The sequence below is a fragment of the Carya illinoinensis genome, chromosome 15 (genome assembly GCF_018687715.1).
Source record: "Carya illinoinensis cultivar Pawnee chromosome 15, C.illinoinensisPawnee_v1, whole genome shotgun sequence".
In the NCBI taxonomy this organism is placed as follows: domain Eukaryota; kingdom Viridiplantae; phylum Streptophyta; class Magnoliopsida; order Fagales; family Juglandaceae; genus Carya; species Carya illinoinensis.
The window spans coordinates 32,474,236-32,490,965 of NC_056766.1; the positions used below are offsets into that span (position 1 = coordinate 32,474,236).

The 16,730-nt window shown below is 35.5% G+C and overlaps 1 protein-coding gene across 1 annotated transcript; it reads left to right on the plus strand.

Moving 5' to 3' along the window:
• Nucleotides 1–2,117: 2,117 nt before the first annotated feature.
• On the plus strand, nucleotides 2,118–5,035 carry LOC122296833 (disease resistance protein RUN1-like). Its single transcript, XM_043106630.1, has 3 exons — nucleotides 2,118–2,420; nucleotides 2,945–4,457; nucleotides 4,547–5,035. The coding sequence occupies exons 1-2, from the start codon at nucleotides 2,118–2,120 to the stop codon at nucleotides 3,725–3,727; spliced, it is 1,086 nt and encodes a 361-aa protein (XP_042962564.1). The 3' UTR covers nucleotides 3,728–4,457; nucleotides 4,547–5,035.
• The last annotated feature ends 11,695 nt before the right edge of the window (nucleotides 5,036–16,730 follow it).

Genomic DNA, 16,730 nt, shown 5'->3' on the forward strand with positions numbered 1-16,730 from the left:
GAGTAAAGTCAATTGTTGTGGGACCAAATTGATCATTTTAAACAACTTTGAAAGTTTAAAGTTCTATCTTTGTGGGATATTCTTATGTCTTCTTACAACAAAGTCATCATTTCAAAATAGAAAGAAAGAGGGCTGGAGAAGTTTTGAAGCTGGAAAAAGGGAAAGAGAGAAGAAAAGAGAGAGAGAAAGGAGGAGAAGGGGAAAAATAGAGGAAATAGATAAGAAAAGAGAAAGAAAAGATGGGGGAGCGATGGGAAGAAGAAGAGGGAAAATGGTGAGGTGAAAACTTTCTTAAAAATTAGGAAGTTTCCTATCTTATTTTTAGGAATTATTGCGTACTGACACTCATGACCAGTTTGTTACCAACATCATGCTTTAGAGAATTAGTAGTACTACTAAGTTGTATTCAGGCTTAATTACGTGCGTACTCTGTGACTTCTTCCATGGCCTTGCAAGGAGCTTTTTCTTCCTTTTCCTTTCATGTTGTACGTCGAAAGGGAATCAACACTTACATAGACTATAAACTTAGAAGAGGAAAGGAAATTTCACAGGCACTTCTTAAAGATATTGAAGAGTCGAGAATTGCAATCATTATGCTCTCTCAAAACTATGCATCATCCACATGGTGCTTAGACGAGTTGATGAAGATTGTAACAAAACAAGGCAACAAATCATTCTACCTGTGTTTTACAACATAGATCGATTAGAAGTACAACATGAAACAAAGAGTTTTGGTGAAGCATTTGCAAAACATCTACATAAGTTTAATGATGACATGAAGGTGCGGAGGTGGAAGGAAACATGACTCGAAGAGGTGGCCAACTTGTCCGGGTTTCATTTAGGGAACAACTGGTGCTTAATTCTAATGATCATTGTGTGACTTTAGAATCAAATATGTTGGGCTAGCTATGAGTCCACTCATGATGATGCTAATGGCAGTATAAAATGAAACTGGGTTAGCTACGAGCTCTTGTTATTGTCCTTAATTTCCAGCCAAAGGGTGTTCCGTGAGCTTTACTAACAGTAGAATGAAAATGTAAAAAATAATGTCAGTATTGATTTTCATCAATCAAAAAATTGGGCAACACAGTTAGACAAATAAGTATTTTGGCTCTTTTCCAAGTGAAATGATTTTGAGGAGGAAGTAATGAAAATACCCATGATTTGTGTTGTCAAAATAAAAATCACTTAGTTAAAAATATGACTTTCAAGTTTTTTTTTTTTTTTGCAGTGCAATTTATCATAATTGTTTCTTTTCCTATACCTGGAGATATTTTGAATTGGTTGTGCATTTAACAATATGAGGATTACTAGTCTTTTATTGTCTTTTTAATATTACTCAATTTATTCAATTTATATGTAGTCTGCCACACATATAGTGTGCATAGCACATAGTGGTGTGTAAGAACATTGTAAGATGTTGCTTGACTTATATTGTTTAGGCACATTCTATGTAATATCTGTTGGTACCTTAGTTGACTCATCATGAGCACTAAGGGAAAAAGCACTACTCAATAGCTTTCGATCTATGCATATATAGATGTAGTAACTCTAAATGAAAGCAGGTAGGATATAATGATTGGTAATTGGACTTTTGTATTTACATATATTTGAAACAATGGAATACAATTATGAGTTCAAAAGTCTTCTCAATCCATATCGACAACTTCTTCTCGACAACTTTTAGAAAATCTCAAAAGTCTTGAGTTCATATAGAAAATTAATAGGTGTGAGATTTAGATGTTTGTTTTACGTCATAAGACTTGAATTTGAAACCGTGTGAAGGGATGCAAGTAGACTTAAATTCAGTCGGTCATTTTCATATATTATTGACTAGTGTAACCAAGTTGGTCCACGAGGAGTACTTGTTCAATGGGAAAATGACAAAATTGAGGGGGAGCGAGGGTTGGGAATTTGAAGAGGAAAGATTGGTCCACGTGACAAGAAGCTCGATCGAAAGAAGTTGCCACCAAGTTTGTCATCTTTCTTTTAATTTTCCCCTTGTTTTTTCAATATTGACGACGCAACGCACGCAGATATAATTTGGCCACAAAAGGCATACTCTCTTGTAGTTCCTACCGTTCATCAGCCTAATTTCATACACAGTAACTTCTTCCATGGCCTTGCAACCAGCTCTTCCATGGGTTTATGATGTGGTCTTGAGTTTTAGAGGTGAAGATGTTCAACAAAACTTTATTTCTCACCTATATGATGCTTTGCGTAAAAAGGGAATCAATACTTATATTGATGAGCACCTTGAAAGAGGAAAGGAAATTTCACTGACACTTCTCAAAGCTATTGAGGAGTCAAGGATTTCGATTATCGTTCTTTCTAAAAACTATGCATCATCCACGTGGTGTTTGGAGGAGCTGATGAAGATTCTCGAGTGCAGAGAAATGAAACAACAAATAGTTATACCGGTGTTTTACAAGATGCGTCCATTGATAGTGCGGAGACAAGAGAAAAATTATGGAGCTAGGCATTGGCCAACTACAAAGACAAGTTGAATGATGATACGAAGGTGGATAGCTGGAAGGCTGCGCTAAAGGAAGTGGCCAATTTCTCTGGGTTCCATTTAAAGAAGGATGGGTATTTGATTTTCAAATATTTGTTTTATATCCTCATACATTTTAGATGCATACACATGCGTGAATATGTATGTTTGTGTGTGTATATAAATATATGATGTATGTATGTAAATTAGTTGATCTAATACTCCTATTGTTTGTTAATCTCTTTGATCTCGATCTGTTTATTTTTGTGCCTTTTTCTTATGTCCCTATAAAATGGTAATTAATTAATTCTATTAAAAGGATCATGTTAGTGAAATAATACTTTACTTGATTATTAGTAATGGTTCTAATGATATTAATTAACGCTTCTATGTTTAATAGTGAAATAATACTTTTAAGCATTGGAGAGAATGATATTGTACATATGGTAGGGATCTTTGGATGGGGGAATTGGAAAGAAAACTATTGCCAAAGCGATATATAATATAATTTCTTCTAAATATGAAGGTAGTTGTTTCTTGAAAAACATTAGAGAAACATCACAGAGCGAGTATGGTCTAGTCCAATTGCAAGAGACTCTTCTTTCTAATATCCTAGGAGCATCTTCTGTTTGTAATATTGGCCACGTCGACAGAGGAATCAATGTGTTAAAGAATAAACTTTGTTATAAAAGAGTTCTTCTAATTCTTGATGATGTGGATGATTGGGAACAATTGAAAGCTTTGGCCGGAAATCGTGATTGGTTTGGTTCTGGCTATAGAATCATTATAACAACAAGGGATAAAAATCTACTGAGTAACTATGAAGTTGATGCAACATATGAAGTGGAGGAATTGAACCATTATGAAGCTCTAGAGCTATTTAGTTTGTGTGCCTTTAAAAGAAAGAAACCACTTGATAACTACGTGGAACTTACACAACGTATAATACGTTATGCTGGGGGCCTTCCTCTAGCTTTGGAAGTGCTTGATTTGGATCTACATGGTAAAAGTATACATGAATGGGAAAGTGCTATGGAAGAGTACAAAAGAATTCCTCACGAGAAGATTCAACAAATACTTAGAACGAGCTATGATGGTTTGCGTGAAAGTGAGAAGAAGATTTTTCTTGACATTGCATGTTTCTTTAAGGGAGAGAATGTAGATTATGTTGTGAAAATATTAGATAGTTGTGGTTTAAATCCAAATATTGGAATAAAAAAAACTGATGGATAAGTGTCTCATTACCATTGATGATTGCAATAAATTTGAGATGCATGACTTGCTACAAGATATGGGTAGAGAAATTGTTTGAGAAGAATTACCAAAAGAGCCCAGTGGACGCAGTAGATTGTGGTATCATGAAGATATTCGTCATGTACTTGAAGAAAATACGGTAAGAATAACTTTCAAAAATGATTTTAGTTTACGCATGTTTGGTAATTTACAAGAAAATACGAATTTTTTGCAACCAAAAACTTTGTCCACAAAAGTCATTTATGTTGCAGTGGAACCAATTATAAAAATGTAGATTTTTCTTATAATTATTTTCGAGTAAATGGTGATGAAGAAATGCATTTGTAAGTGCATATATATACTGGCTGTCCATTGAACTATATATTATAATTCTAGCAGTTACCAAATTATTATATAGAGGATTTAATGCTTTACTGTATTGTCTCACCATGTAGGGAACAAACCAAATTGAAGGCATACTAATAGATTTACCTAAAGAAGACATCATATGCTTGAATTCGGAGGCATTCATGAAGATGAAAAACCTGAGATATTTCATAAATCATAATGCACGCTTCTCTGGAGTCCTAATTATCTTTCTAACGAGTTAAGAGTGCTTAATTGGGTGGGATATCCTTCACAATCGTTGCCATATAATTTCCATGGAAGGAAGCTTGTTGATCTCAGAATAAGTGATAACCTCTTGAAGGAATTGGGAGTGGGATTCCAGGTACAACCACTATTATAAATATTTGCTTCTCCTTTTAATTATGTGTAATTATATTTGAAGTGAACTTTATCTCCAATTTTGCTCTACAGAATTTCCAGAACTTGTCCAAGATGCACTTCTCTCGTTGTGAATTTCTGACAAAAATCCCCAATCTTTCTCGGATTCCAAATTTAGAGTGGTTGGATGTTGCTGATTGTACAAACTTAGTTGAGGTTCATTCTTCTTTTGGATCCCTTGATAGGCTTGAGCATCTCTCATTTGCCAACAAAGCTCAAGTTTAGGTATCTTAAATGCCTCTGGGTTGACGGTTGCTTAAGCCTTCAAAATTTCCCTGAAATCGAGTTTGAAAGGGAATGTTTAAGGAATCTTAGTTTAGCAAACACCGATATAAAAGAATTGCCTTTATCCATTGAGCACCTCTCTGGGATTGAAATATTACATCTAAGAGGCTTCAAAAATCTTCTGCATCTCCCCACTGGAATTCTTCGATTACGACGTCTGAAGGCTCTTTGTCTAGCTGGCTGTTCAAAAGTTGTTTTTATTTCAAATATCTTGAAGGATGATTGTTGCTCAATAGACCTTCCAGCGCTGAAAAGTTTGGATCTTGCAAATTGTCACCTGCCAGAGCCTGATATACTGTTGAGACTCAATTGCTATTTTACTCTGACATTTAATTCTATAAGGGAGTGATATTATTTGGCTTTTAGAATGCATTGCCATGTTGTTTTACTTGAATATCCTTGAGTTGATAGATTGCAAGAAACTTCAAGAAATTCCTGCACTACCCCCAAATATACAAATAGTAGATACAACTGGATGCATATCATTGGAAAGATTTCCAGATGGATTAAAAGTACCGCACCTCTTAACAAGTCAAAACCAATGATGGATTGACTCGTCCTTGTGCCTCAAAATTCCTATGAATATAGAGGGGTTTTGGGTATCTATCTTGCTCATTAGTCGCTTTCTTACTCGTGCTTGTGTGAGCTTTGGTTTATTGATATATTTTTGTTTTACAAGAATACTTCATAAACCATTCAGGCAGCTTTATATTTACAAGGAATAGGATTCCAGAATGGTTTTGCCATACAAAACAAAATTCCAAAAATTGGATTCCAAACCGATTCGATGATCTTGAGCCGCCTCCAGCAAATATGAATCAAGATTGCAGCTATTTTAAGCGGACTCTAAATGGTAGTTTATGTCAAATAACAATAAATGGGCTTAAAACTTTGGAAAATATAAGAGAAGTTGCTATATGTGTCGTTCTCAAACCCATTATGAAGATCTACTCCCAAAAATGTACTACTCTCTTGGTCAGGACCATAAGGGATGTTTTCCCTTATATTGAGTATTTGTCAGGACAACATGTTTATTTAAGGGGTTCAGATGCTCCTGTATGGCTAAATTACACCATTTTAGATGATGATATGAACCCATTAAATCTAGAATTTGAAGTTGGTAGTTTTTCTGAACCAGTGTTCTTCAAAAGCTGTGGAGTCCATCTGATATTCAAGAATGAAAAGGAAGGGGAAGATCATCCAGGTTTTCTGCATTTAATGGATGGTATTGGAGGTTCGACGAGGAGGCGTGTCGATGATGACTGCTACTTGGAATCCACGTCGTGCCCACAACCGAACAGGGGTTCCTCAACCTTGGCCATCAATTTTAAATTTGTAGGATACTCTGAATAGTTTGGAGTAGGAACTTACAAATAATTGGCATCTTGAATTGTCCCCTTAATTGCGGAACTGATCATTGCAATGTGGTGTGAATGACAGACGACGTTCCATGTGTGAAGGTGGGGGACAGAGCCCTTGAATCTACAACTACGCCTTAGCATTCCAAACCATTTTCCCTACAGTTTGGTGTAGGGCAAGACAACCACTTGTTTGAGATATGATCATCAGGTCGAGTTATTTGAGGAGAGTGTCTCCATCTCTCTCTCATAGGAGAACCTATGGTCAGAGAAGCTGGGGTACATATTTATAGAGTTGTCTGAAACATGTGAATTTCAAAATGGGAAGAATTTATGGTTTCAGCTTGACCATAATTCCAATTTTAGTGAATCGATATCCAAACCAAGCAAAATCTATTAGTTTGACTGTCTCCAGTATATGAATCTTGTCATCCCTATTAGACCATTTGTGTAACCATGATCCGTGTACATTTTTTTTCTTTTTATATCATTCTTCTTTGGTTTCCAATTTCCTACGCCATGACCCACGCGTAAATTTTTTCGGTCTTCCTTATCTTTCGCCATAAACCACGTGAATCTTTCTTCTCCTCTGTTTTTCTCTCCTGACAGCTCTCCCCAACTCTGCCTCTCTCGCCCAATATTTTTTCTCCCGCATATAGAAGTGCTGCAACCTGAGCGTTCTATGAACCATCTTCTCCGCATAACTGCCGTCAGCCATTTCCCCACTAATCACCAAGATCATGTTAGGACCCTGTGAATTGGAATGTAATAAGGGATACGGGTAACGGAAGCAGAGACGTTGCAGTAGTGAAATCAGAATTGCATACGAGATGTTTGTGATAATGCCTCATAGGGCCATACATTTACTGATGAGGGAAACTTCGAGGGTTGCCAAACCTCCTTACAATATTCAAGCTAAAATCTAGATTCTAAGATAACTCCCATTTTCTCTCCTGCTCCCATATATTCCCATGCCTCACCTCACAGTACAATTCACTTTAACTGAATCACAAAATGGATAAAATGACAAGCTAATACTTTGGCTACATGACAGTCACTTGAACGCATAACATAACTAAAAATGCACAGCATAAGTAAATAACAACACACGCACACAGCAGCTTAAACGCATCACTTCATGGTCCCAAAATGAACAGCTCCAGTAATAGCTAAACGTACGGTTTTCGGCAATAGCAACTAGGGGTGTGAAAAATTCCAACTCCTCTGATTCCGACCGATTCCCACTCTGATTCCAACTCCGACAACATCGGAGTATTCGGAAATTAGGGTCAGAATCGGAGTAATTCTGACTTTTTTTAAAAAAATCCAGATGCAAAACGACGCTAACTGACTACTGGAACGACGTCATTCCATTTAAATAGGAACGACGCCATTTTGCACACGACCAGCCTGGTATGTTCTTCTTCCTTATTCATTCGTTCCTACTTTCCTTCATTTCTCAGTTCCTCTCACTCTGCACGACGCCACAGACCACAACCAAGCATGATTCCGCCGTTAACGTCACTACGCCATAGATTGCTTCACGCCGCCGTCGCCGCAGTGCCTTCTTCTTGCCCTTTTTGCCAATTGGTAATTTTAATTTTTAGAGTTTTAAATTTAGGAATTTGCTCCAAATTCTAGTTTATTATTTCTTATTCAAATTGGAAATTGGATTGTGTAGATTATATAATTGTGTGAACGAATGTATCGAGGAAATGGTTGTGATGCTTCTTTTGTTAAATTTCTTGATTTTGGACTGTGAACATAAGGTGTTTGTGGAAATGTCACAAACAAAAAATAATTTTTTTTTTCTCTTTATACTTCCTCTCACACATGGATACTTTAGAAACAAATTAGATGAGGGAGATGGGAGATCCGATCCTTATTGCTGGTGTCCTAGGTTGATCTAGCAATCCTTGTGTGAAAAAAAGTGTTTCTTGAATTATGGTTAATCAATTATTGGTGGGGCTAGGGATCAAGGACTTGAAAAAGCCATGGGCGGGGAGAAGGTGTAGTAGTAGTGGGAAAAGGTATATTTTATTTTATTTTATTTTATTATTATTATTATTATTATTATTATTATTATTATTATTTTCCCTTGTGAATTAGGAACCAACTACAAAGCAGCCCTTTTGATAATGATGCTAAAAAGTAAAAATAATCGAGAGAATTTAGATTTTCAAAACACAGGGAATTAGAAGAAGTAGAATGATTATTGAAACGGACTCTATTTTAGTAGTAAACTGGTTTAAATAGGGAACCTCCTTCAAAAGTTTTTAAACAATGGCATGATATCCTCACCTTTCATTCACTCTTGTATTTTGAAATTGCTCATAAACTAGCTAACCTGGGAGCAGCTGTGCACAAATTTATCCTTTTGATCATCCATAAACAGCTGCCCTCATATATGGCTGTTGGGCATATACAACTTGGATAGGATGCAAATGCCTTGATTTCGATTTCTGGTGGGCATATAAAAGGTTATGCTGTTATGCATATTGAGTCCAGCTTTTTGTTTTGGACTCTGTCAAATTAATTAATGTGACATATTTTAAATGATTTTATATGTCATTACTTCAATGAAAAGCTAGTTAAAATGTGATACACACTACATAGTGGCATATCCAAGATCTTAATTCGATGGATGCAAAAATAAATTGATGGCGCTATGCTTTTAAAAGGAAAATTTTACTTCCATATATAGAAAAAATAATCCAATATTTAACCTAGAATAAATAATAAAATCCAATGTATTTTAGAGAAGCCAAAACGCTTTGGGGACCAATAAAGCATTGCTTTCTCCATTATTTCAGATGCTTGGGTTTAGAAGCATAACTCAAATGGCATTTTTACTTCTTCTTCAGCTTGGCATGATCAGTTTATTTGGAACTCTAATTTTTAAATATGTGTGTATGTATATGAATATGTATATGTATGCATGCATGCATGCGTTTATGTGTGCTTTGATTAGCTAGGTCTCATACGGCTGATCATGATGAATCAAAGCCGAAAGTTATAAGTTCCATTAAAGCCGAAAGCTGAACTTTCCTATTAATTAATTAATTATATCTATATTTATTTGTTGGTTTTTCTTAATTATTTTTGTTTCTTTTTTTATTACTGTTTTATACTTTTTGGATATTTTATATATGCATAGTACATGTCAGTTGTTCTATAGGCCTTTATATATATAGCTTATCTGTTTGATACCTTTACTTGCCAAATGTGTTATGCCAATCAGTCTATGCGTTAAGTATATATACACATAATATATATACATAATTATATATATATTTGAGAATTAAGTATTGGTATTTATATATGTGTGTCATATTTCAAGATATGGATGTGCAACCATATGGGACTCCAAAATAGGATTAGGATGCCACAATTCAATCCCCAGCACCAAGATCTAGACCCACTTCTAGAACAAAAATTTCGTGTGCAAGTAGTCAATTCCCACTCTAGGTAGACATAGAAGATGAGGAAACATTTAATGAGGAGGAGGAGATGGCTACTGGGGATGAGCCAAATGTACCACCTCCATCTGTGAGGCCACCACAACCGCGATCAAATAAAAAAAGGTCATGGATATGAAAACATTTCACCAAAGTTGCAGGTAATCTCGAGGAACCACAGGCGAGTTGCAACCATTGTGGTACACAAGTTGGATGTCATTCAAAGAAACAAGGTGCTGCTTATTTGATATCACATCTTAATGGTTGCCAAAAGTATAAGATAACGACTGATTAGCAGCCAAAGATCAGAGCAAGCTTAGTTACGAAACTTCTACAGTGACTGATGGTACTCAATTTAAGAAAATGGTCATCCCTCAATACAGTGAGAAGATGTTGAGGGATGCGCTTGTAGAGATGATAATGGAATATGAGATGCCTTTTACTACAGTCGACAAAAGAGGGTTTCAAAAGTTTATCAAGCTGCTTGAGCCACGATTCTCATTGCCATCACAGTATACAATGATGCGAGATTGTATGAAAGGCATTTAAAAGACAAGGTTGAGATGAGAAAGATGTTTGTGACCACTGGCCAGAGAGTCTCATTTACGACTAACACATGGACATCTATACAGAATGTTTCTTACATGTGTATCACAGCACACTACATTGACAGCGAATGAAATTTAAAACAATGGATTATTGGATTCAAAGAAATCAATAATCATAAGGGTGCATCCACTGGGGCAGAGATGGATGATTGCCTGAAGGATTGGAGATTTCAAAAAGTTTTATGCATTATAGTTGACAATGCCAGTGCCAATGATACTGCAATTAAATGGTTCAAAAGGAATACGAGGGTGAGAGATGATGTCACTTGAGGCCATGAGTTTATCCATATTCGATGTTGTGCTCATATAATCAACCTGATTGTTACAGAGAGGTTAAAAGGGGTTGACGATTCCATTACAAAAGTCCGTAACATTGTGCGGTATGTGAGAGCTTCCCCCCAAAGGCTTAAAAAGTTCAGGGCAATAGAAGAGTATCTTGGGATAAAAACATTCACGAACGTTGTGCTTGGACATTCCAACTTGATGGAACTCTACATACATGATGTAGGATGTGGCACAGAAGTACCAAAAAGTGTTTGAGCGGATGGAGGTGGAGAATGGGGACCTTAAATATGCTTTGCTGGAGCCTGCAAGAAAGGGGCTTGGTCCATCGGACACACATGATTGCATGAGTGAGGGGCTTTTTGTCACATTTTTTAGATTTTTTATGATATTACTATGTGGATATCTGGATCCGCATATACGATTGTAAACTTGTGGTTAGATCTCGACGCTACACCATCACTTGGAAGATGGTTGTGATGACCCTAGCGGACAATTATCTGGTATGGCTCAGAGGATGCTTATCAAATATAATAAAGAGATTACTCTTTGTGGCTGTGATGCTTGACCCCCGATACAAGTTGGTCGTGATAGAATATTGGGTAAATGACTCACTCAAAAATGAGTAGTACAAAGGCTATCCCAAGTGCAGGAGGATGTCGCGTAATAATTATGAATAAAATTCCTAGATCGTCTCCTCTGGGAAAGTTGTTTAAATCTAAACTCATATAAAATGGTGAAAAGTTTCACAAATAAAAGTGGTGGTATGTACAATGAATGGAGGGGTGCAACGAAATGGAACGTAAAAGACTAACAAATTGAAATTAACAATTAAAAATTTAACTAAACTGAACAATCTTAATTAATATGAAAATTAAACAATAAAACTGAAATTATTTAAGTCCCAATTAAACTTTAATCAATCTAATATGCAATGGAACTAAGAGATTAATAAAACTAAGCTAAGAATTAAACTAGATTAGAAAGTAATTGACAAAATTCGAACTAAAAATTGAAAAGCCCCAAAATCAAGATTCTAGAGTTCATCCTTGTATTCAAATCACAAATTCTCAAAATTAATCCATAGCAATTGTAATCACTGTTAAATGAAAGTTTAAAGAAGCGAAAAAAATAAATAACACAAAGTAAATAAATAGAAAATAAATTGCCCAAACTTCTAAGACAAAAATTTCAAAAATATTCCATAAACTTTAAACTGAAATTAAATAAAAAGTAGGGAATAAAAAAAAGATCAAGCCAAAGGAAAGGAGATAGAGATTGAAAGCAGTGAAGGAGATTGAACTGTAATAGCAATTAGACCCCTCAAGGAGTTCCTCAACGATGCTAAAAAATGCCTTAGAAAAATAAAAGTGCATCTGGTGCTGAATTGCCTAGAAGGAGTGCAGCCCCAAATGAAAAAAAATGCCCCAAAAGAATTAAGGTTGCTGCGGCGCTCAAATGCTCCCAATTAGAAAATTGTTGTACGGCTTGAAAATGCCCCCCTCCCTTCCTAAAGTGTGTGGCGCCCTTTGAATACGAGAGAAAAAAAATTCAATTCCGTCCAAGGTCAAAACTCTACATTAGAATAATGGTTGCCGTGTGTCTCTTTAAGTTCAAATGCGAAAACACTAATAACATGGGTCGCACATAAAGCTTATCTCATACCAAGCCAAAATTCATTCTTTGAGAATAATCCGTATAACTTTTTGCCTTTTTTTTTACTTTTTGACTTTTGTTATTTTTAATTTTTGTATTCCTTTGACTTAAAAAAATGGAAATAAGAAAAAAAATAAAATAAATAAAATAAAAAAGGAAGAATAGAATGTCAAAAGTGTGTTGTGCATATGAATGAACATTGTCCAATTAAATCACAAGTTATAAAATTAAGCATAAAATCATGCTATTAACCAATTTAAATCACAACTCAGATTTATTCATCTTAACATTTTTTTCATATAAAACCAATAATAATGTAATAAAATAAATAAAATATATTAGTTCTAAATATATAAGATATGCAATATTTCAGCTCAATTAGTAAATTCCTTCCTCAGGGCAATGAAGGCTGTGTTGTTTATTATAGTGGTTAAAACTTATCTCACTGACTTATATAACCACTACAAAAATAGTGGCCAGCCTTCATCCACAGTGGGTACCTCACACTCGATTCCGACACCTCCCTCCGATGACCTTAGCCCAGATGGAGCATTGCGTCGACACCGTCAGAATTACAACATTATGGGGTGTACGCCGGAGGTTGAACGGTATTTTCTGGAAGAGGTCGAGGCACCTAGTGCTGTATTTGATATATTAATTTGGTGGAAGGCTAATTTCACCAAGTACCCAATCCTTTCCCGTATTGCTCGAGATGTGTTAGCCATTCTTATCACTACGGTTGCATCTGAGTCGGCATTTAGCACTGGAGGTCGAGTGTTGGATGCTTTCCGGAGTTTATTGTCACCATCAACTGTGGAGGCCCTCGTTTGCACATAGAACTGGACTAATGATACGCCCATTGGACTAGATAGCATTGGCATTGATGATGAGAGCTATAGGCATGAAGAGGGTAACCTTATTTTACTTGTTTTTTTTATTATTGATTATTTCATTCTTTTTATGATTTCATCAATCTATTTAACTTATACTTTTTATCATTTCACATATGTAATTGTGAATCCTAGTATAGTTGTCGATGACTGATGGAGTATGGATAAGGATAAGTTGATAACAGAACTAACTTAATCTTTATTAGTATTAATGGTAATTAAATTATACTTTTACTGTGTTCAATTTTCTAAATCAATTTTGGTTCCTTTTATTGATTTAAGACTTTTTTTTATCTTAATTTCAGGTATTCCGAACAACCAAGTACGGTGTTGTAGATGATGTTTTTCCTCTTAGTTGAATCAATATGTTTATTCTTATGGACTATTTAATCAAACTTTGAAATGGACTGTTATTTTTGAATTATGTATTTACATTAATTATATTTATTATTGTTTATTTAGGGTTCAGAATGGGCCCAAATGGGCCCATTTAGAAGTCGGAGTTCTGACCACGATCAAAAGTCAGAAATCCGATCATAAGTCAGAGTTCCAACTTCCGATCAGAGTCGAACTCTGATTCTGAAAGTCGGAATACGATTTGGACTCCGACTCACGTCAGAGTAGGAAGTTCGAAGGCATTGTTCCGACTCCGTCGAAGTCGAAGCATAGGCCTAATAGCAACGTAAAGCTTCAGTAACACTAAACGCACCGCTTCAATCTTCTTCAAAATGCAGCCTCCATTTTCCTCAACGACATAAATAACACTTCGGCATCTTCACTTCGTAAGCTTGGATTCCATCATCCCTTTCCCTTTCTCTAGCTGGGTTCCTAACAAACCCCCCTCTTTAAGCACCTTGCCCTCAAGGTGCTGCAGTCCTTCGGCCTTCCAAGTCAGTGGCTTCTCTCTTGGAAACATGGAGGATAGCCTCAAACTTGAATTGGCCTTCACTGAGGAATGTTTCATAGCCAAGTAGTCTTTCCAAACATAAGTAAGGCTCTTATAGATTGTAGCATACTCTCTTGCAATTGCATAAACTTGCTCTATAAACCCACTTAGAGGGCTCAACTCCTCCCCATCAAAAGTAAAAGGATCCTGGCCTTCTGCTAGAAGTTCAAACTTGGCCTCTTCAATACGATTTGGTCTCTTACCAAGACCAAAATGACTACTGGAACCACTATCAGTTACTAATGTTCCACTATTTGAATCCCTTGAAATTCCATACAAGTGACTCTGATTATCTTTACTAAGGAATGTGGCATTTTCCATTATCTTCAGACACGTCAATAGTTGCATCAGACTTTGTAGATTCGGTCCATTCTTGACGTGTTGAGTGACTGAACCATGCTCCATCCAATTTAACTTGTCTAGCTCTAATGCATCATAGCAACATGCTCCTTTAACCAATCTCTTACAGCTGGATAACTATAGCCAGCCGGTAGGTAATAAATTGTGTCCATAAATTCTTCTCTACCTCTATCAAAGGGCCAATGAGGTGGCATTATATTGAGCAACTGAAGAGCAAAATTATTATCTACTAAATCTTGCAAACTTATGAGCCTTTTCCATTGCCCTACTCCTTCAATTTCATCCCATCCAACTAGGAAAGAGTCACCATCTTCACTTGTTCCACCAAAGAATAATAGTCTGCTTCCATCAGCACTAGAGAGCATTCTAGTGCACCCTTGTCCAGGTGCATCATAGTCATCCCTAGAGCCCATATGTTCGTCCAACCAAACATTAATTTTTCCATCAACAGCAATTGGAAATATAAATTGAATATTTTATTTTTGGAGAAGACAAATGGAATAAACATGTGCTTCATGACCTTCAAAGTTAAAAAACTTCTTCTAGACAAATCCCAATCCTTTAGTAATTTATCAATTCTACAAGTTAACGCACACATCAAAGGAAACACTCTAAGTCCAGTGACAAGAAGAAAAGCAACCTTTATCATAGTCATCAAATGCCTTATTACTGCCAAAAACTGCCTGAAGAGAGATGGAAATATCTCTGCTATAGAATCAATACCATAGAATCTCCCCAGTGGTGAAACCATATGCACCTAAGAGGGGCCCCAAAAGTTTTTTGAAAAATCAAAATACCTTAATTTTTATTTATATATTTTATAAATATAGAAAATGGCCCTCCAAAAAATTTATAATCTCTATATATTTTAAAAGAATTTAATATACTTAGAAAAGTCTTTTCAATTTTTTTCCTATAGTCTCAATTTTGTATAATTCCTATATATTATTTATTTTCAAGAGTGTAGTCTCACCAAAATTCAATCAAAACTAAGTTTAGAAGAAATAATAAACTTACTAATGTAGATCCCAAAGTTTTTTGTTATACAATATTAGGCTTCTTAATTTGGAATCCAAAGTAAAAATACAAGAAAAATCATTTAAGATTGGTGATCTATATGAAAAATAGTTGAGAGATTTTATCCTCTAGACTTCATTAAGCAAGAAAAATCTTATCTAAGGTATCTATTATAATATTATATGCTTAATGTGACATGAAAATATCTAGAGTTTACACAAAACTTAATAAACAAGCTTACATATATACTAGAATGAAAAATGACATTCTAAACAATCATTTGATACTTTATACAAAGTAAATAAATTCTAAATATTTTATTATAAAAATAATAATAGATGAATATTATTTCATGAAACATTATCGTCAAAAACCCGAAACATATATTAAGATGTTTTATTTTTAGAATTATATTTTTACGTCTATATTGCAAATTGTCGAGATCTAATTTTATATATATTTATGTTTTTATGATTTTTAAATTTCAATGTGTCGCACATTAGAAAATTTGGCCCTCCCTCAAAAACATTCCTAGTTCCGCCACTGAATCTCTCCATAGTCAAAGGCTCACCCTTATTGTACCGACTTAACGCCACAATGCCAAGATATAAGAGAATTATAGCAAGGATAAAAGCATATTCAACAATGAGCGTAGTAACATAAAAAAGCCGTGATACCCCAAGTTATATAAGTAATAGAGTTGTAACTAACAATGACCATCGCTTAACATATGGGTGGACTGATAAAAACGCATCCCAGGTTTTCCATCCAAACCAGTCCACATGTGCTGGAAACTCCTCATTTTCTATGTTACTGAATATACCCTTGTGCTTCTCCAATATATTTATAGGGCCTTTAATTGAGGCAAATGGGTTATTCCCTGGATTTATAAAAATTTTTCCCTGGATCTTACAATTCGTCCCCACAAGATTCATTTTTCTTCCTCTATCAAAGGGCCAGAAAACAACCCTAAGGGGCAAAACATCAAGCAACCGGGGAGCAAAAAATTTCTTACCCATAAGTTTCTCAGCAAACTCAACCACACGACCTACTTCATCAATCTTCCTTGACCCACATGCAGTGGCATGCTTTTCAACCATGCGAAGTGCGGCCACAAACAGCCCCAAATACTATCTTACGACATCAACTTGCCAAAGAGCACCGTTATCTCTATTGCCAGAAACATAACCTTCACGGGCAAACACATTAAGAGCATGCTAAAAAATAAAGGTAACCTCTTCACCCATTTGTAGCACATGAACAGAAAAATTGTAATTTATATGGCTGACAATAAGAAGATGGTGACGCTGCACTTTATCTACATTAATTTTGTAGAATGGAGTTAGAACTTCTCCAA